The sequence below is a fragment of the Stylophora pistillata genome, chromosome 14 (genome assembly GCF_964205215.1).
Source record: "Stylophora pistillata chromosome 14, jaStyPist1.2, whole genome shotgun sequence".
NCBI lineage: Eukaryota > Metazoa > Cnidaria > Anthozoa > Scleractinia > Pocilloporidae > Stylophora > Stylophora pistillata.
In genome coordinates, this window is record NC_142532.1 from 1,470,117 (window position 1) to 1,491,932 (window position 21,816).

The 21,816-nt window shown below is 41.2% G+C and overlaps 1 protein-coding gene across 5 annotated transcripts in view; it reads right to left on the reverse strand.

Moving 5' to 3' along the window:
* The window catches only part of LOC111338391 (obscurin-like), a 115,173-nt gene that overhangs the window by 48,349 nt on the left and 45,008 nt on the right, over positions 1-21,816 (reverse strand). For 3 of the 5 annotated variants that reach the window (XM_088745739.1, XM_022944879.2, XM_088745741.1), the window contains 17 exons: positions 17,046-21,439; positions 13,852-15,897; positions 12,324-13,202; positions 11,032-11,934; positions 10,357-10,656; positions 9,649-9,848; positions 9,060-9,441; positions 8,143-8,451; positions 7,861-7,885; positions 6,858-7,141; positions 6,727-6,768; positions 5,692-6,314; positions 5,039-5,291; positions 4,294-4,689; positions 2,929-3,810; positions 1,607-2,491; positions 431-1,330 (listed from right to left, as the gene is read on the reverse strand). In XM_088745739.1, the coding sequence (XP_088601865.1) occupies positions 431-1,330; positions 1,607-2,491; positions 2,929-3,810; positions 4,294-4,689; positions 5,039-5,291; positions 5,692-6,314; positions 6,727-6,768; positions 6,858-7,141; positions 7,861-7,885; positions 8,143-8,451; positions 9,060-9,441; positions 9,649-9,848; positions 10,357-10,656; positions 11,032-11,934; positions 12,324-13,202; positions 13,852-15,897; positions 17,046-21,439 (13,703 nt within the window). The remainder of the gene's footprint in view (positions 1-430; positions 1,331-1,606; positions 2,492-2,928; positions 3,811-4,293; positions 4,690-5,038; positions 5,292-5,691; positions 6,315-6,726; positions 6,769-6,857; positions 7,142-7,860; positions 7,886-8,142; positions 8,452-9,059; positions 9,442-9,648; positions 9,849-10,356; positions 10,657-11,031; positions 11,935-12,323; positions 13,203-13,851; positions 15,898-17,045; positions 21,440-21,816) is intronic. The other 2 variants (XM_088745738.1, XM_088745740.1) reach the window with 2 other exon arrangements.

Consider the following 21,816-nt stretch of genomic DNA (forward strand, 5'->3'; position numbering starts at 1 on the left):
TACAATAACCTAAACTACACTCCCAGACACAACGGATGGGACAAAGAAGATGGACATTGGAAAGGAAAGAACAACAAACAAAGTTGTTCTGGAGAAGCGTGGATTGGGTATGTTAAGATAATAAGGACAGAGCTAATGGATAGACTAATGATTTTGGTGGAGTGCCAGTGAATGCACACTACGGCTACACACACATCCTCGGAAACCCAGGGGCAGTGAGTCGATTTCAAGTTAAGGGCAGAAGAGCCCCTGGGGACATTGTCTTACAAGACTACTTCCAAACGGTCGCAGTCGTTCTGGCATCTGATTGGTGCCAGAAAATCTTTGTTTTTTTTTTTTTTTTTTTTTTTTTTTTTTTTTTTTTTTTTTTTTTTTTTTTGCTAACAGTGGTGGAGTGCCAGTGAATGCACACTACGGCTACACACATTACCTGAAACTTGTACATCAAACTCCCTCTCCACAGAGCCTGCCTTGCTAGTGGCCTTAAACTTGTACAATCCAGAATCTTCTGGGACAACTTCCGTAATTTTCAGCATATGCGTGTCCTCTCTGACAGAAACATGCAAATGCTCATCCTCTTTGACTTTTTTGTCATCTTTCAGCCATTCGACTTTCAGTTCTGGTTCGCTTTTTCTCAGCTCTGCACTCAAACTGACGTCACCTCCCTCTTCAGCGAAAATTGGGGCACTTTCAACTTCGTCAACAAACGCAAGGGCAGTCAGGGTCTCTTGCACAAAAATGTTGGCCTCACAGAATACCTCACCTTCTTCATTATATGCCAAACATTCGTATTTTCCAGCATCTTCTAGTTTTACGTCCTCAATGATCAGTGAGGAGCGCCCTTCGTCTTCCTCATATTCATCATCCAAAAAAGTAAATCGCTCCGCTGGTTCTTCCAATATCTTACCGTCTTTCGTCCAATCAACTTGTGGCCTGGGTACTCCAGTAATAAGCACATCAAACCTGGCTTGCTGCCCAGCCTGAACACTGACATTCTTCATTCTCTCTTTGAACTCCGGTTTTGCAGCTGGTTTGTTTACAAGAAGTTCAGCCCAGCAAGACACACTGCCAAACGCATTCTGAGCAACACATTTGTAGTCACCTTCATCATCAAGTTTAGTCTCTTTGAAATTCAAAGAGAAGGTTTCATTATCGCTTAAAAACTGTGCGCGCTCGCACTCCTTCACCTTTTCGTTGTCTCTAAGCCACTCTACCTCTGGCTTGGGCTGTCCGCTTATTTGACATTCTAACTTGGCAGGGAAACCTTCAAGAACCTGAACAGATTTTGAAGGTTCCACAACTTCGGGTGCTTTTCCTTCCAGGCTCTTTTCTGCAAAACAATGAGAAATGAAGCTCAGTTTGTTGAGAGTAAGAGAAGAGAAAACAAGTCTGCCTAAAATCACTGTCATCTTGCATCTGTTCGATTTCCAAAAACTCAAAGTCAAAGTCATCAAACCACATAACACTTTGTTAATGTTATGAGCGCCAAATAAACAATTATTGACCACTTTTCTCTAGTATAGCTTAACACCTTCAACCTTATTTCACGGCACGTTTAGATTAAATGTCGAGTAATAATATGCACGTCAATGAAGCACAACCTTACCTGCCACATTAACATCAAATGTACGAGTTACAGTGCCTGCCTTGCTTGAAGCTTCACATTTGTAGGTTCCCCTGTCTTCGGAAGTAACATCTGAAATTACCAAAGAGAACTTGCCATCCTTTTCGTCCATCCTTACTCGGCTGGTTTTTCTCAACTTTTTGTCATCTTTGTACCACTCCACAGTTGGCGCAGGCTTCCCTTTAATACCTACCATTAAGCGTACCTCATCTCCTTCCATAACGTTAAATGGAGCACTTTGTTCTTCATTCGTGAACTCTGGTGTTATCATTTGTTCTTTGACGGCAAGAGCAGCTTTACAACTTGCCTGTCCCTCCTCGTTAGCAGCTATGCATTTGTATGTTCCTGCATCTTCAAGAACAGTGTCCTCGATGATCAATGTGTAGATGCCTGCCTCTTCGTCATCCATCACGACGAAACGACCATCGTCTTCCAGTTTGTTTTTGCCATGGAACCAATCCACCACTGGAATTGGATTTCCTTCCACAGTGGCATCAAACCGTGCTGCTTCTCCTTCAATGACATTAATGGGCTTCAATTTTTGTGTAAACTCTGGTTTCTTGTACGGTTCGTTAACTAAAAGTTCCGACGCGCAGGAAACAGATCCAAATTCATTCTTGGCAAAGCATTTGTAAGCGCCCTCATCCTCAAGTTCAGTTTCTAAGATCTTCAAAGTACACAATTCGCCATCAAAACGGATCTTGACCCTCTTGTCTTCCGTCAGCGGTTCGCTGTCTCTGAACCACTCGATAGTTGGTTCTGGTGTGCCAGTCACTCTACACTGTAGCTTAGCGGGTGACCCTTGCACTACCTCTACTGGCAGTAGGGACTCTATGAACACTGGTGCAATACCTTCTGGCGGCGCGGCTAAAGTAAACAATGAAAAACCAAATCTGAGTGCAATAGCAGCTCTAAGCTAATTATTTAAAATTGAGTGCAAATCTTGTTCTTGACATACGTAAGAAAAGTAGAAGACGCGTCATGTCGCCCCGAACGCCACTAGTAACGCACTCCTTAAGAGGCTTACGTTTGAAATAGGGGTTCGTTCGCTTTATGTCAAAAACCGCCATCAGGAGTCTTTTCACATGTAAGCCCCAATACATCGTCAGAAAAGTATGTTATGGCGTTTCATATGCTATTCTCATGCCATTGAAATGCTTTTCCAGAGCAAATTTCTCATGCCTATGAAATTTTCACGTACAATAACAGCGCAAACCGTATAAAGACTGCCTGTGCCATAACGACCACTGAAGTGCTAGTAGATACGTCTGTACTCGTCTAAAATCTAACAGGAAGTCACGCACCTTTTATGTTGACATCATACGTTTTTTCCACTTTACCACCCTTGCTCTTTGCCTGACACTTATATACCCCAGAGTCCTTTGGTTTGGCCTCCAGAATAACAAGAGAGTGTTCGCTATCTTTGGCATCTATCTTCACACGGCTTGTTTCACGCAGTTTCTCGTCATCCTTGTACCAGACGACTGTGGGAACAGGCTTCCCTTTCACGATCGCACTAAGACAAACAACATCACCCTCTCCTATGTTCAATGGAGCAGCTTCTGGTTCAACATCTATTTCAGGCTTAGTGATGGCTTCCTTCACTGCCAAGGCAGCTTTACATGATACCTGGCCTTCCTCATTCATAGCTATACATTTGTATGTCCCAGCATCCTCTATGAGCGTGTCATTGATTCTAAGTGTGTAAGTATCACTGTCTTCGTCGTCAATGATTTTAATTCGCCCTTCGTCCTCCAATTTTTCCTTTCCTTTAAACCAGTCTATAACAGGAGGGGGATTACCAGCCACTTTAACAGAAAATTTTGCAGGTTCTCCTTCAGTGACATCAACCGGCTTCATTTTTTCTTCAAACTCAGGTTTAGCGTTTGGTTCGTTAACAAGGAGTTCAGCGGAACAGGAGGCTGAGCCAAGGTCGTTTTCAGCCACGCACTTGTATTCACCTTCGTCATCCAATTCTGCATTCTGGATTTTTAAAGTGGCTTGCTCTCCATCATATCGAGTTTTGTATCTTTTCACGTCTGCCACAGTGACGCCATCTTTGAACCAAGCTATGTTAGGCTCTGGACTACCTGCGACCATGCACATCAGAGTGGCTTCACTTCCTTCTATGACCTCAACTGTCTGCAATGGCTGTGAGAAGTTAGGGGCTTCTCCTCGTGGTTTATCTATGCAATATATAAATGAACTCCAGTTTTCATCTATCATTAAATTTCGGCAAATGTTAAAAACATATTTCAGTTTATAAAGTACCCCTCGATTCAACTTAATCACTACCATCACCATTCTAATCAAGGTCATTATTATTGTAACTATCTTTGTAATTGTCGTAAAAAAAATATAATTTCTTGTCATTATCGTCCGTTGTATCTATTAGAAGCTTAGTGGTTGCGATTGGGAGAGATTTTAATCAACACACTAGTTTGTTCGAGTAAACTTCTTGCACTCGAAGCGGGAATACATGTAACTACTCCATTGGACACCTCAAAATGCATACAACTAATATAAGGGGTTCATCCTTTAATTCCAATGCGGCACTGAGTCTGAATCAACTCATAAGAGAGTCAGATGAATGATTTATCCAGCTTGATCCAACTCATTATGGTAAGTATATACACATTTTAAGTCCTCGACAATGTTAACTTTTATACCTTCAACTTTGTCATAAAGAGATTTTTCCTCCACTTCCTTTTCAAGCACAATCAACTTAGCTTCACATGACGTTTGACCAGCCTTGTTGGAAGCAACGCACTTGTAGTTACCAGCATCTCCTGATTCGCTGCCTTCAATAACCAATGTGAACAGATCTTCTTCAATGGCATCAATGTGCACAAATCGTCCTTTATCTTTAACCTCAATTGACTCCCAGTGCCACACAACTTGGGGTTCTGGAACGCCAGAAACTCTAACATCAAATCGGGCCTCTTCCCCAGCATTAACTACAACATCATCCATATTCTTTATAAACACTGGTGCGGCAATATCTCTTACAGGTCTTGCTTGCACGTCGGAAGTACTTACTGTCTGTTCTACTGTAGGTTCTGATCCTGAATGAAAAAGAACGCACTTTACAAACATTGACGTCCAGAGCTATAACAATAAATACCATCTTCTCATGAGGAAAATTTAGAAAGATGGGACTTAGAAAAATTTGGGTAGAAGAAAAGCACGATGCAGTCCTTCGAGACAATTACAGAAACTTCCTACAGCGGTTGCTGTATTTCATTTTGATCACAATTTATCTGTCCCGTATCGAACAAAAAGCACTCTCTTAGTAAACGATATCAATCAGTGTTTCCCCAGGAGGATTTTATTTAGGAATGTATATTACATAAACCAAATCAATAACCTCGCTATCTAATCAAAAACTGTCAAAATAATTTAAGATCAAATTACCTTCTATATTAAGAAGAAACTTTTTGGTAATTGTCCCTATTACACTGGTTGCAACACACTTGTATGTACCCGAGTCTGCTGGGGTCACGTGAAGAACCATTAGCTTAGAGTGCTCAGGGTCCTGTGAGATCTCAAGTTGAGAATTAGACATGATTGGCTCTTCGTCCTTGAACCATGCAATAACTGGTGAGGGCAGCCGGCCGGTATTGACAACCATAGACACATTGTCCCCTTGAGAGCCTTCCATAGGCACCTAGCAGTAACATAATTTTTCGGTTAAGCATGACTCGTGGATACGAAATAAAACTTCAAATGGTAAACGGAGCATGAGCAAATCCCCTGCCACCATAGAGGTTATGACAGAGGACTGGATAAGGAACATTAAAAAAAAAAAAACAATACCCCAGTAGGATGCTAAGGACAGTCGCCCAGAGGCGGAGAAGGGGGAGGGGGTTAAGAGGACTGCTGACTGCTCTCAGTGTACCATTTCTTTTCACAAGTCATAGGTGGCTAGATGAGTTGACGGTTTGATTCATTTCCAAGCCTGTTGTACCATCTGCTTTTACTTCAAGCAAAATATAATGTGATAAATATGAAGAAAACTAATAAACATGACACCTATGAAGGAACTGTATATAAATTCAAGCACTAACCTCTTCCATTTCATCTTTGAACTCTGCTGGGACCTGAGTACGAGTAACATTCAGGCTACACTCACAATTGGCAGTTCCAGCCTCACTCATTGCCACGACCTTGTAAGTCCCAGAATCACCAACTTCACAATCCTCGATTACGAGACAAAACAGCTCTTCGTCATTGTCATCAGCATCGTCAACAATGATCACACGTCCCTCGTCTTGCAACTGACTCCCATTCTTGAACCATTCCACTACTGGTTCAGGGTTACCTGTGATGCGAACCTCAAATTTAACCACATCACCCTCATTGGCATCAAGGTTCTTCAGCGGTTCCTTAATCAGTGGCATACTAACACCTTCTTCCACTATCAGCTCAGTCTGACACACAGTTTTGCCAAACTCGTTTTGCGCAACACATTTGTAGTATCCTTCATCGTCTAATTCTGTGCAGGAGATGACAACTGTACAAACATGACTCTCGTTTTTAATGGTGATGCGATCGTCCTCCTCCAAAGGTTCGTCATCTTTGAACCAGGAAACTTCTGCCTCTAGTCCTATTCGACACTCAAGCCGTGTTGAGTCACCCTCAAGAACCTCAATCTCCTCTGGTAAACGTGAGATAAACTGAGGAGCTTTGTCTGGGTCAAAAAAAACACACCAAGTCAAAGATCGCTTACTTGAAATGGATTTGAACATGGAGAAAGAGGCACCTGAAGCACCGAGGTTAGAGTTCACGCTCACGTTTGTAGAAGCCAACTAAAATTGCTTCCTTCAGTTCAAGTTTCTTATATTGCTCTGGAGTAACATTTCTAGGCCGATTTGCTCTGCCCCACTTCTGTGGGAAAAGCCTATTTCCTTTTTTTTCCATTTCATATATTTTTTTCAGAAGTTGCACGTTGTTGAGTGCGTCATTACAACGGTCAAGGTAAGAATTTACAGCAACGATAGTTACAAAGATAAAAGACTATACGTAACAGTAAAACAAACAGTGCAACTTAAACGTTAGACTCTATTTGATAAGCCATTTCTAAAATTACCAACATCACATACCACTAGATCCTGTATCTACACATTCCACAGCATCACTCTTTTCTGTAAATAACGAAGTAAGCAAGTTGAAAACTACAAACAAGTCCTTTCAGTCTTAGCAAAAACATCATAAGCTAAAAACACTATAGTACCTTGAACCAGGATTTGTGCCTCACACTGATCTTGTCCTGCAGGATTCTTCACTACACACTTGTATATGGCCTCGTCGTCAATTTCAACTTGGTTCACTCTGAGCAGATGAATCTCGTCGTCTGAGAGTAATTTGCAGCGATCGTCTGGTTCTATCTTTTCGTCGTCTCTGTACCACGTGACTGTGATAGGTTTGGAGCCAATCACTTTGATTTGCAGTTCAAGCTTGTCTCCCTCCACAATGTCCTCATCAGAAAATTTTTGAACCAGAACAGGCTTTCTGAGTCTGATTGAAAACATTACGAACATTCATTTTGAAATAAAATGCTATTAGGATCCTGAACGTTGTAAACAATTTGAAATAGTTTCAGCTGACAAAGAAATGCCTTTGTTAAGTAGAGGATATCAAAATTTCTCCCAACTTCCCATGAGGTCCTGGTCTCCTTAAGTCTATGATAAAATGTAAACATTTGACGATAAAAACTTGCGACAAAACGTTGCTTGATAACATTGTAAAATTTAAAAACGATAAAAAGCTATAGAAAGCTAAAATCGAAGACGTTTCAACGCTAACATAAGGTCATTATCAAGTCAAGAATGTATAAAAATAAGTTCTAAAAAGACTAAAAACGAACAATAAGAGAAAAAAATTTGCGGGTTAAACAAAAAGTTTAGCACGTATGGAGTCCGTTTGCACGTTCAGATTAGGTTATAATCTGAACGTGCAAACGGACTCCATACGTGATAAACATTTTGGTTAACCCGCAAACTATTTTCTCTTATTGTTCGTTTTTAGTATTTATAGAACTTATTTTTATACATTCTTGACTTGATAATGACGTTATGTTAACGTCGAAACGTCGTCGATTTTAGCTTTCTATAGATTTTTATCGTTTTAAATTTTACAATGTTATCAAGCAACGTTTTGTCGCAGGTTTTTATCTTCAAATGTCATTCCAAGTCACTTCTTCTACGAAAATGTAAACAGTACGTAAAACTACTTACATCACTTTCTCATCGTCACTTGGTTCTGAAATGAAAGAGAAGGTTTTCAATAAAATCATCGGGTAATGTAAAACGTACAAAAATTAAACTTAACTTCAAACAACACTCGTACGGTATCGACACTAAATTAGGAGGTTATTAATGTTCAGCTCCAAGAAACAGTTCATCTCAAGTACTGCAAACGATCCTATTGAGGTACGTCATCTGTGTGCAGGTTTCCAAGTCAAATTACATCGTGAAGTACAAAGTACTTCTTTATTTGAGTTTGCGTAATTCACAAACCTTCAACTATTAGTTCAGCAGAAGAATTCAGTTCCCAAGTCCCACTCTTAACTGAACACTTGTAAAGTCCCTCATCTTCACCGACGGTCTTTTTAATAACCAGCTTACTGCTTTGTTCATCTGTTATAATTTTGACTCTCTTGTTCGGTTCTACAGGCTTCATTCCCTTGGACCATGACACAGTTGGTTTGACTAGACTCACAAAACAAATCTCCAAAGTCGCTGGTCCCCCTTCATCAACTTCGACATCCTGCAGTTCCTTTGTGATTTGAACTTCAAGGGATTCCTCTGTTTTTGGTTCTCTTGCTTCTGTAAATTTAGTTAAAAGCCACTCTACTGAACTTTTTTCAACTGTAAAAAAATAACTTCGGGAGCAGCAAGAGATCTGATGTGTTGTAATGAGCTTTAACTTGCAATACGCCTAATAAATGTTTGAAAACGTTACATTGAAAGCATCGTTACATGCGAAATACCATTGACCACTTTCATAAATGGCTGCCGAATTAATATTCTTTTGTTTAAATTTAAATTAGCCTTTCTGGCCTTGCTTGAGATAATGTATTCTCTTGAATTTTGTACTGGAGAACGAGGCCAGAAAGGCTAATTTCAATTTAAACAAAAAAATATTAGTCTGGTAGCCATTTAAGAAAGTGGTCTATGACAATAAAAATTAACAGTAGGAAATATAAATGGTTCATATAAAGATCTCAAAACCAACTAAGTTAGTTAACTGATGTGTTCTCAAATTATATCAATTTTGCTGAGGATTTTTACACCATATGGTGTCGCCTGGGTCCAGATTTTCAACGGGCGGATAACGCTATCCAACGTACTCCATTATCCAATAGATATAGGGTTGTAGCGTTATTCATCCTTCGAAACCGGAGGGCTGGTCTCTACCAGTCTACAAAAATTACCTTCTACGAGCAATTCCACTTCACAGATAGCTTTCCCTGCCTCACTTTTTGCCACACATTTGTACATTCCTTCATCATCCACCTCTGCCTCATGAATAATAAGCTCATATTTATCTCCATCAGAACGAATAGAAATCTTGTCACTTGGTTGTACTGGCTCGTCATCTACAAACCACGTAACTTCAGGCACAGGCTGCCCAATCACCCTGACCTTGAGGACCACTCTGGCACCTTCATTTACCTTTAAGTCATTAGGAACATCAATAAAGTCAGGCAGAATAGGTTCATCCGCACCTGGCAGGCTCAGTTGGACTGGCTCGTATTCCAAGGCTGAAATAGTGTCAGGTATCAGAGGCACATCTCCTTGTCCAGGTAAAACAAGCTAAAAAAGATAAAAGAAAAGCTAGACACACTTATTACAATCTTCTTTATTCATAACAGCATACAAAACCCCAAAACATCGAAACAATACATTGATTGCATTTTGAGCCAGGTTCAGAGACTCAGGACAGTTACAACTTGAACTGCTTATTTTACCCCTCTTGTATTTGACTGATAGTCTCTGTGCGGGAAGAGAATTTTGGGATACCTGAACAGCCTCAAATGAAGGTCTATTTTGTGGAAACTCTTTCTCTGACACTTCACGTTTCTCCTTGTAAGATGAAGGAAGGTTCTCCTCTTTAACAGGCAGTGCAACCTCTGCAGGTCCAAACGGTACTGAACTTACTGGTAAACTTAGTTCCACTGTTACTAAGCTTTCTGGAGGCTCCACTTCATCTTCATCGTCTCCTACAGAAGAAAAGAAGAGTACACAAGAGTGACTAATTAATAACTGGCCCTACGTCAACCTGGGTCAATGAAGCACGCGTCAACTTCAGAGAACACAAAGTATGTTGGAGACTTGCCGGAAGTGCAGCTGTGAGCAACTCGAGTAACTCAAGCTCTTCAAACGTCTTAAGTGCTCGCACTACGATAAACGCACAGCTGACACATGAAATTATAATTTAAATCAAATTTTCATCGCGCTTGTTTAAGGATGTACCCTCCACGCGTTCAAACATTTCATTAGCCTGCACAGTGGAAATATCAAGCAAGCCTGTCCAATGAATTTACTGGTAATTTTTAAAATGAAATGAGAAGAATGCCGTCCCAAACATCAACATGTACAGGCTTACTTAGTATTCTGGGCATAAAAATTCAAATTCCTCTCAGAAAATCTGATTTATCCCTTTTCTCACACTCCCAAAAGAGAATGTCACCTTTCATTGCGACGAAAAGCCTCAAGGCAAACACGTACCTGTAACTAGTAACTCTGCCTCAGAGATTGCTTTACCAAATGAATTTGAAGCCACGCACTTGTACAGACCTTCATAATTCGACTTAGCAGAATTGATGACGAGCGCACAGCCATCAGCGTCGTCAAATTCAATTCTGAAGTTGCCACCTTCTTCTATTGGTTGTTCATCTTTAAACCACTCAACTTCGGGCTCTGGCTCACCTGATATGCGGACGTCAAGCTTTGCGGCACTACCTTCAAACACTTCCTGGGACTTCAAGGGCTGGATGAACTTGGGAGACTCACCCTCAGGTTGTTTTGCTGTTAAAGCAATTAGGTTACCCGTTAGAGTAGTTAGTTTACCAACAAAGTGGTTTCTCGTGCTTACTCTGCGATATCTTTTATCACAAAAAAACTCGAGGAGTATGACCCATCGCAATTGATAAGATGGACTTCTATTAAAGTACTTTACACTTAAAATAAAAGTTTGAAATTTCGATAATAGAAAATAAATTACTACTCCAAACAAGTCACACGAAACGATGGTGACAACTCCAACCTCTCACTCAGAAAATTTAAAGGAAAACCTAACATTTATTTTTTGGTAATTCTTTGCGGCTGAAACACGTCTGCAATCTTCTTACTCCAATAATCAATCATCCTCTGGAAAAAATTGTTTTAGACTATGACACTGACCTTCTATATTAACATCGAAGTTTCTTGTTATTGTCCCAGACGGGCTGGTAGCTCTACACTGGTACGCCCCGGAGTCTTCTGGTATTGCAGCGACAATAGTCAGAGACTGCTTATCTCCTTGCACCTCAGTCTTGTACTTACTACTGCTTCGACTAATTGGTTGGTCGTCTTTGTACCACTTAATGGAGGGCTTTGGCTTCCCAATTACTTCAACTTGCAGTGTAACATCGCCTCCTTCATCAATCAACATCGGAGTTCCACTGTCTTGGTCTGAAAATTGGGGAGGGATTAACTTTTCCTTAACTGTCAACCCAGCCGAACACACAGCCTTTCCAAATACGTTGGATGCAACACATTTGTATCTTCCTTTGTCTTTAGTCACACAGTTACTAATAGTAAGCGTGTGGCAACCATCTTCGGTAGACTCTGTAGCAAATCGCCCATCTGTTAAAATCTCCCGTTCAGACGAGCACCACTGAACGTCAGGTTGCGGAAGGCCTTGAACCTTTACGCTGAAGACTGCACCATCACCTTCAAATGTGCTGACATCTTTCAACTTCTCTAAAAATTCTGGTTTACTCTGATCTTCAAGATCATCGACTTCATTAACTAGAAGTTCCAAAGTACAGATTGCTGATCCAATCTCGTTCTGTACTTTGCACTGATACTCTCCTTCGTCATCTAGCTCAGTGCTTCGAAAGTGAAGTGAGGTAAACACTCCATCACAATCAACGGTGACACGCTCGCTTGTCTCGACAGGGCTCTCATCTATCAGCCAAGTAACTTCTGGATATGGTTTTCCTTTGATCTCACAGTTTAGTTTGACTGCACTTCCTTCCAGTACTTCCACAGGAGTGGTAACTGCTGTGACCTCCGGTGCGACGCCATCTGAAGAATCTTTTCCTTCAAGGTAAATTACAATGAGATTTAAGTTGAGAGCTTAGAGGTATAAATGGGACAATGTCTGATATTTATTATCCACACCCAATTCACGGTCTCATTACGCAATTCTATCAAAACCTCGCCTCAACAAGGACTATAATTAAGTGAAAACACGGTTTAACAAAATGAGAAAGGGACATTCAAGCAAACACAGTTTGTGCGAATATTTCAGTAAAAGAAAACAACAAATTACAACTGGAACGGCCAAGAGAAAGTATGATTGCGAAGCTACCAAACAGCGAGAACCGATACAGTATTCGTTTCGTGTTCGCAATGAGGAGCAAAACCCCTTTTCACAATTTTTAATCAACTGGCTTTTTTTCTATGCATATCAAATTTGCAAGTATTACCTTTAATGGTGAGCTTGAAGGTGCTGGTGCTCTCATCTTTGGTATCAAACTTGTAAATTCCAGAGTCCTCTGGGGAGGCATTTCTTATTGTTAGAGTATGGATGCCTTGTTTAGCATCAATATCATAGTGGGTACTCTGTCTCACAGGTTCATCATCCTTAAGCCAAGTAACTATGGGAAGTTGGGCGCTGGTCAAAGCCTTCAGTGTTACATCTTGGCCCTCTATGAAATCCACTGGAATCTCAGCAAAACCTGGACTTTTGTGTGGAACTGATGGAGGGGTGACTAAAAGTTGAGCACTACACGAATCTTTGCCAGCTTCGTTCATAGCTATACATTTGTACAGACCGGCATCGAATGGTTCACACTTTTCAATTACAAGCGAGAAGAGTTCTGGCTGATCATCATCCACATCATCAATTATCATAATACGGCCCTCATCTTCAAGCTGCACACCATCTTTAAACCATTCCACGACTGGTTCTGGATTTCCAATAACACGGATATCAAAGCAAACATTTTCGCCTTCTGTCATACTTGTGTTTTTCAGCGGCTCTTTAAAAATTGGTAATGCCATTCCTTCGTCCACAATCACTTCAGCAGAGCTTGACACGACACCTTGGTCATTCTCTATCTGACAAAGATAGTCCCCTTCATCATCTAGAGTTGAGCGATGGATTGTCAAGGCACAAACTACACCATCGAACGAGGTGGTTAATCGCTCACAGTCAGTCAGAACAACATTGTCATGAAACCACTTCACGTGAGCGTCAGAAGCTCCAAAGACATGACACTCCAATGTGATTGGTTGTCCTCGAAGTACCTCTACCTCGACGAGTTCTTTGGTGATTTCTGGCAACGAAGTGATTGGCTTTGCACCTGTGACATGTATGTTGATCAACATTCATTTTACTTCAATTGATAAACAAAGCTTATTTCAGCAAATTAGTGGCTAAGAAAATAAAAGTAACTGTCCATCTGCTATAGAAGAATGCATTTTGTAATAATTACACAAAATCATTACGTATTAAACATGTTTCATCAATAACTACAATCAGACAACTATAAAAAGCAGCTATAAGGCTCACTTGAACTGCAAATTAACCTCGTGGTTTCCCTTAGGCAAACAAACATCGATCGATGGATTCTAACGAGTTTATCTATTTGTAAATCAAACTCTACCAGGAATTCTAGATAATGGATTTGGGGGAAATTGGACAAATCAGGCAAATGAATAGTCAATGACAATTAATAAAATTTTGATAGGAGAACTATCTGTGAGGGGAAGTTGATGATCAGAGGAGCATCATTCTCTCTCTACTGTTTGTCTACTGGCGAACAACGTGGCTAATCTGTATGAGAAAACCAGAATCGCGGCTAAAGTAAGGCCAGTTAAAGGGATCCCAGTTATAAATTACGGTAACTCTTATCAGCCAACAAAAAAAACTGAGATATGTGAAAACTAGAGAAAATCAAGAAGAATAGAAAAGAAAACCTCTCACTTTATAACCTCAAGATTAAGAGCTACCTTTAATCTCAACATTGAAAGCACGTGTACCAACTCCAGCTTCATTTGTAGCAGTAAGAGTGTACGTTCCTTTGTCATAAACACTTGGATTGGAAATCAGTATGGTGTGAAGGTCATCTTTTGAAGTAATAGCAATATGCTCGCTGTTTTGTAGAAGAATATCATCCTTATCCCACTCAACTTGTGGTGTGGGACTACCCTGAACTCTTGCTGCAAGCTTAACATCTCCATTGACAGTCAGTTGAAATGGAACAACACTGTCATCTTCAACAAAGGAAGGCCTTTCCAGTTCCGATGGTTGTTCTGGATGAACGTTCTCCTCCGGTTCACAATCAACTGTAAAAGTTTTCCACGAGGCGCCAGCGTTATTAGAAGCCGTGCATTTGCATACACCTTTGTCCTCCTGAGTGGCACCTTTAATAACAAGCTTCTGCACTCCATCTTCTGAGTCGATCTGAAAATGGCTACTTTCCCGTAAGACTTTTCCATTCTTTGTCCACTCTGCGTCTGGATTTCCACTAAACATAACCTCCAATTTAACATCACCATCCTCCGAAACCCTTACTGGTGCCTCTTGCTCTGTCTGTTTCACAATTGTTGGAGGTATTACTGTTTCGTCTACACCTACCTGGCCTCTTCTGCCTACTTCAGGCTCCACACCACCAATCTCTAGAGCGTATGCTCTGGTCGACTTTCCAGCGGGGTTAGTTGCCGTGCACGTGTAATTCCCTTCGTCTTCTGGCGAAGCTCCTTTGATTAAAAGTCTGTGGGTGCCTTCTGATGAAAATAATTTAACATGTCCATTCTCCGAAATGGCTTGACCGTCTTTTCTCCACTCAACGCTTGGTGTGGGGTTTCCCGCTACTTTAACTTCCATGGTCACATCGCCATTATCTGATATTATAAAGGGGTTTGCTGTATGTTCTTCAAATGAAGGCATAACCCAGTCTTCATAGCCTTCTATGTTCACTTCAAAACTTCTCGTGGTAGTTCCAGTAGTATTTGATGCTAGACAGACATAAGTTCCTTTATCTCTTGGCGTGGGTCCACGGATCACTAACGTATGTATATCAGTATCACCGTTCCATAGGAACTTGTTAGTTTCCACCAGGGGCTTGTCATCTTTCAGCCACTTTACGTCCGGGAGAGGTTTACCACTCACTCTCACTTTCAGAGTGACATCTTCATCTGCATTCACTTCAAAAGGACTGAGACCTTCCGGCAAGGCAATGAAGTGAGGAGGTTCAAGATCAATTTCTCTGGTCTCTCTTGAAGCTGTAAGCTCCTTGTTCGTGCGTCGAGGTCTATCCTCGGTTGCATCTTGTTCTCCCGATGTTACTACAACCTTTGGCTCCGCGAATAAGCTCGAAGGTGTGGCTGACTCTGCATTAACTGAGATTTCAAAAGGCACCTCAACGGTGGGTTCACTTCTCTTTCCGAGTGGAATAACACTTAGTCTTGCCTCGTGTGACTCCTCTCCAATTTCATTAAAAGCGACACACTTGTATGTGCCAGCATCCTCAACAAAAGTCTCCCCAATAGTTAGGGAAAACTTCCCCTTGTCGAGATCGTCTTTTATAACAAATCTCCCTTTATCTTCAATTGCCCTTTCATCTTTAAACCAATCAACTTCAGGTGCTGGAGTTCCTCCGATAATAGCACTAAACGTTGTATGTTGACCTTCTGATACAGTTTGATTGCGTGGCTTCTTTTTGAAAAAAGGAGGACTATGACTTTCACTGAGATCTTCCTCCACTAGCAGTTCGCAATATGTTGATGCAATGCCAAACGCATTTCTGGCAACACACTTGTAATCTGCTTCATCATCTAGCTCTGTGCGTAACAAGATTAAGCGGCAGTTTTTCCCATCGAATTCGGTACGAACACGTGTCGTCTGCCTAACTCGAGAATCGCCTTTAATCCACTCGATGGATATTTCAGGAGAACCAACAACTTCGCATTCCAAAGTTACTGGAGAGTTCTCAATGGCAGTTGGTGACTCCAAATATTTTGTAAACGCGGGTGCAGTTCCATGCGGCTTTGAGGCTATACAATAAAAAAGGTATTGTTTCTTCACGTTTACGTCAGAGGAGACCGTCTGTATCACGTAGCTCGTCTGCGAGACGTCATGACAGAGGCACGAACGAGGTATGATCATCAGAATCAAAAGTGTTAGAAGAGTTGGAGAAAGCTAGTTAACCTACACAAAAGACCAACTTCAACATAGCCATAGCTCGTCCACAGATAATAAATGAGGAGGAAACACTGCAGCAAGGCAGTATGTATAAAGTACAGTTAGCAGAATAGTAAGCATTAGTTGAGGTGATGAAAGTGTCCTTCATTGATAAAAATTCGGTTGAGATCATTATTATTGTGATAGTGTACCACTAATTCCTATTTCAATAACTGCCTTCTGTTTGCTTTGAATTGCCAGATTACTTAGAAATGTATTACAGCGTGCAAGCGGAGCAATGGTTGAGTAATATAATGATCCTTTTAACCTTTGATATATGTATTGTGTGATGCACTTCGATAATTACATAGCTTTAGTTTATTCCTCAGATGGTTACAACTAAAAGCCACCTTGAAGCCAAATTTGAGAAGCGTGCTAAGGGAAGAAGATTAAAAGCAGTAGCTAAGAAATGCTGGGCTGGATAATTAATGCCAAGGTTAAGAAGTATTTTACAACATTAAACTCCATTCTATTTGCAGTTACGTTGACAAGGTATACCTTCAGTGGTCAACCACTGCTCTTACAAAGTTACACAGAGAACCTTACATGTAAATCAATCGATATCATTTAAATAAGCAGCCCCTTGAATATCCGAGGAAGAGCGTTCTCGGCATCCTGATTGCAGCTCACTATGTTAGCTAGCCAAAGTCTAATTACTTTATAGCAACCTAGTGCAAGCTTCTCTGAAATTTAACTTCGAAAAAAAGAGCACCTTTTTAAAAAAATAGGTCAAGTCATAAGCACCCCTTCAGAGCAATATGATTGGTCAATATTCTATGTATTGTCAGACTCGTAATGATTAGAAATATATCTGTTCTCATACGCTTCTGCCATCATTAGTTAGAGAAATGCATATAAAATACACAACTTAATCTTAGGATAACATAGCACATTGAAAAATCTGTGCCACATGTACACAGAAACTGCTACAAAAGATAAACATTGAAAAAAACATCCTTACCTTTAATATTGACGTGAAAAGTCCTTGTGGACGTTCCTGAAGTATTATGTGCGATGCACTTATAAGCTCCAGAATCAGCAGGGCCAGCACTGGAAACAGTCAATGTATGTTTATCATCTTTAGCTTTGATGTCAAAATGGTTGCTGTTCTTTAGAGATGTATCATCTTTGACCCACTCTACGGTTGGTGTAGGCTTGCCACTCACCGTTACCTCTAGCACAACGTCACCTCCAGCTTCAATGAAATTTGGAAAAGAGGGCCCATCTGTAAACACTGGAGGGGATGGTTTTTCTGTAACAGTGAGCTCACTAGTACAGGACATTTGTCCTGCTTCATTTGAAGCGATACAGCGGTATGTTCCAGCATCAGATAATAAGCAATTAGACAACTCCAAGGAATGCATGTTATCATCGGAGAGAAATTCATACCGTGATTCCCCCTCCAAAGGCTCGTCATTCTTCAGCCATTTCACATCTGGCTGAGGCGTGCCAGACACTCGAACGTTAAATCGTGCCAAGTCACCTTCAAATAACTCAATACTCGCCATTTTCTTGACAAATTCAGGAGCAACAACTGCCTCGTCAACAACAAGTTCGATAGAACAAGAAACCCTCCCCACCTGGTTGGTAGCTGAGCACGTGAACTCTCCATCGTCCGTTTGTTTTGCTCCTTTCACAGTAAGAGCAGATCGATTTCCGTCGAACTCCAGATCAAAGCGGTGGCTGTCTCGTACAAGTTTTCCATCTTTAAACCACTCAATTTCGGGTTCTGGTAGACCAGAAACAATTGCCTCAAATCTGGCCTCACTTCCCTCGACAATGCGTGCTCCTTCAGGTCGGACAACAAATTCTGGGGCGTGCATCTCCTTCTCGACTTCCAGTTTAGCAGAGCAATTATCAGTGCCTCCACTATTAGAAGCAGTACAGGTGTATTTCCCTCCATCTGAAAGCCTGCAGTGAGTTATTTGCAATGTATGAATGCGGCCCTCGGTGTCTATTTGAATACGATCATTTGAAACAACAGCTCTCCCATCTTTCAGCCACTTCAAAGCTGGTCTGGGTCTCCCACTGACTTCAACCTCCAAGTCAACATCACCTCCCTCAACAACTTTGTTGTCTTCGAGGCGCTGGAGAAACCTAGGAGGAATGACGTTTTCTCTCACCGTCAGCTGTCCTTCGCACGACACTTGGCCCGCCTCATTTACCGCCGTACAACGATAGGTGCCCTGATCCTTTGATATGGCACCATAGATGAGATAAGCATAAGTTCCTCTCTCTCCATTCTCAACAAATTCAGTTCTTGACGTTACTTCCTCGATCAAAACGCCATTCTTGTACCAATCAATATCAGGTTCCGTACCTTGCACACGAACTTCCAGACGCACATCAGTATTTTCAGTTACGTCAACATTTCTCAGTGCGTCCAAGAAAGAGGGCTTTTTTATCTTCTCTGCGACAGAGAGTTTCCCGATAGATGACACCATTCCAAATTTGTTTGTGGCTGTGACTGTATACTCTCCATCATCGTCTGGAAGAACATCCATCAAAATAAGTTTGTAAATGTCACCTTCACATTCCATAAGGGTTTCCTCGTTTTCTTCTATTTTCCCACCACTGCTGGACCACTCAATATCAGGTATAGGGTCGCTCGTAATGTGCGCTTCAAAACGTGCTGTATCTCCCTCTGATACACTAAGATCTTTTAACCCTTTCACGATTTGTGGTGGTAATGGCGATTCTGCCTCCTTTGGAACCCCGAGCACACCTTCAAGGGGTACTTCACGTTCCACAACCACATTATTTGATGGTGATATATCTTCAGTTTCTTGGCAAGCATTTCCTTGATCAACCAAAAGCTCCACTTGACATGACGCTTCTCCAGCTTCATTGACAGCAACACATTTATAGATTCCTTGGTCTTCAAGAGTCACAGAACTGACTGTCAATTTACCAGTTGGCGAGGAAACAGTACGACCAGTTGTGGGAATCTCTTGACCCTCTTCACGAAACCAGTTAATGGTGGGCGTTGGCGTTCCTTCAACTTTCACCTCGAAGGAAACAACGTCGCCCACCAAAACATTTGTATTTTGAGGTTTCTGCAAGAAGGTTGGGGGTTTCCCGTGAGGTCTTCCTGGTTTAACAATGAGGGGTGCAACACTCCGAACAAAACCAACTTCATTCCTTGCTTGACACGCGAATTCTCCTGAATCACCAAGAACAGTTTTATGAATATTCAGTTTGTGGACGTTTTCAGTTCTATGTGGTCCGTATTTTTCACTAGGTTCAATAAGAACATTGTTTCTAAACCATGCAATGTCTGGTTCCGGATTCCCTTGAATCTTCACTTCAAATTGTGCATTGTGACCCTCCACAACTTCGATAGGCTTTAGTTCTTTAAGAAATTCAGGTTTGACAGCTATCTCATCCACAAAAAGTTCAGCTGTACATTCTACTATTCCGTGAGAATTCTTGGCAACACACTTGTACTCAGCCTCGTCGTCCAATACTGTTCCATCGATAACCAAGGCATACTTATTTCCCTCTTGGACTACATGTGTATGCTCATCTTCTTCTACAAGGTCACTTTCAACAAACCACTGCACAACTGGTCTAGGTGAGCCATCAACTATTACTTCCAATCGGACTGCATCTCCCTCAGTGACATGAAAAGTTGACAGTTCCTTTATGAAGAGAGGCGCTTTACCACTGGGCCTTTTTTCTGCCGGGGGAGGCACAGCCTCCACAATCTGTTGAATGCTAGTTAGGACTGTTTCTTTACCTTCATCAACCACTTTCAGGTGTGCACTTGTCACTGCTTTGCCTGCTATATTAGATATGATGCATTTGTACTGTCCAGAGTCATTTGGTGCTATGTCTTCAAGTACTAGCAAAGATGAACCTGGTTCTGTCTCAATGTCCATACCTTCGTCGTCTTCAGAAACCTCCTCATCATCCAAATACCACTTGACTTTTGGCTCTGGACTACCAATGTACTTGACAGAAAATTCAACGGTGTTACCAGAATCTGCTGTAGAGTCATAGAGTTTCTTCGTAAATCTTGGTGGTACAGTATCCTCTGCAACAACCAGCACTGCTTCACAAGAGGCTGTCCCGAACTTGTTCCTTGCTTTGCATGCATAAGTACCACCATCGTCATCTCTACAATTTGTAATTAGAAATGTATGTGTATTTCCTCTTGTTTGGGTATCAAAGCGCGGCCCAGATTTTAAAAGCTTCGTGTCCTTAAGCCATTCTACAAATGGTGTTGGTTTCCCATGAACCCTAACTTCCAAACAAACTGAATCACCGTCTGATACTTCAGTATTTTGCAGAGCTTTGGTAAACTCCGGAGCACTCCCATCACCATTTACTGTCACTGTGGCAGAGGTGATGTCCTCTCCAGCAGTATTTGTTGCAGCGCATGTGTAAATTCCTTCGTCATCCATGTCCGTCTTGAGAATGTTTAATACGCAGATGTTGTCAGATGATACTTTCATTTTTACCCTATTACTTTCGTTAACTAATTGTTGGTCCTTGAACCAACTTATATTGGGATCTGGTTTTCCAACCACTGAGCACTTAAGCTTGATTAGTTCTCCCTCAGACACCTCGACACTTTCTAGCTGTGACGTAAATTTGGCAGGTATTTGTAAAGGTGATATGTATAAATGCGCACATGATTCAGCATTCCCAGCCTCGCTACTGGCTTTACAAGTATAGTCACCTGCGTCTTCTAGTGTACCATACATAAGAATCAAAGCAGATGTGTCTTCATCGTGAATAATTTCCAAATGCTTGTCTTGTTTAACCGGCTCTCCGTCTTTAAACCAGGTTACCTCAGGCTCTGGCATTCCTGTAACTTTCACATCGAAACGAGTGCAAGAGCCTTCCACAATATGCACATCCTTTAAAAGTTTAACAAAAGCAGGAGGGCTTGTTGGAGTGACTTGCTTCACGGTTAGTTTACAGGATTTTGTGACTACACCAGCACTGTTCTTAGCTCGGCATATATAGTTTCCTTGATCACTGCATCTCGCATCCTTGATTTCTAGGCTACAGATGTCATTTTCTCTGGTTGCATGGAAGCGCCTGTGAGGATAAATTGTGATTGGTTGATCATCTTTGTACCAAATCACTTCAGGTGGAGGTGTGCCAGTTACAAAGATCTGCATTTCTACAGAGTCCCCTTCCTCAATTGTTTTGTCTGTTAGTTCTGTGGTGAATTCAGGGGGAATAGACCTTCGACGAGATGTTGGCCTACTCTCTGTCATCAAATGGATGTCAGAAGCACTTATATCACCGGGTTTGGGAAGTTGAACCTCAAGGGGTGCAAATTCAGTTCCATCTTGCCCATTAACAGTTAATGTCACTGACTGGGGTGGTTGATTTTGATTTCTGTGAGAGTGCAAAAAAACGGATTCTTAAAATTAATGTCTTTAAATAATTTTTAAAATAGTGTCTAAGATATTATACTAAAGTGTTCAGTATCAAACTCACCTTTACTGAATTCTCTGTTTTTTAATTGTACACCTCTATCTAATCATATTCTTAGCTCACTACCTTGACTGGCCTGAATATTTCACAAAATCGTCTTCAGCATTAAACTACTAAAAGTGTATTATAGTACAGTACAGATGTAGTTTGGTCCATGCCTGATAAGAAAATAGAGATAGATTTTGAATGGTTTGCCCTTTTGCAAATTGAAAAGGCCCAAGTTTTGACAAAATTACCGATTCCACTGTTTACTCGTGTACATTACTGCAACTGGATTG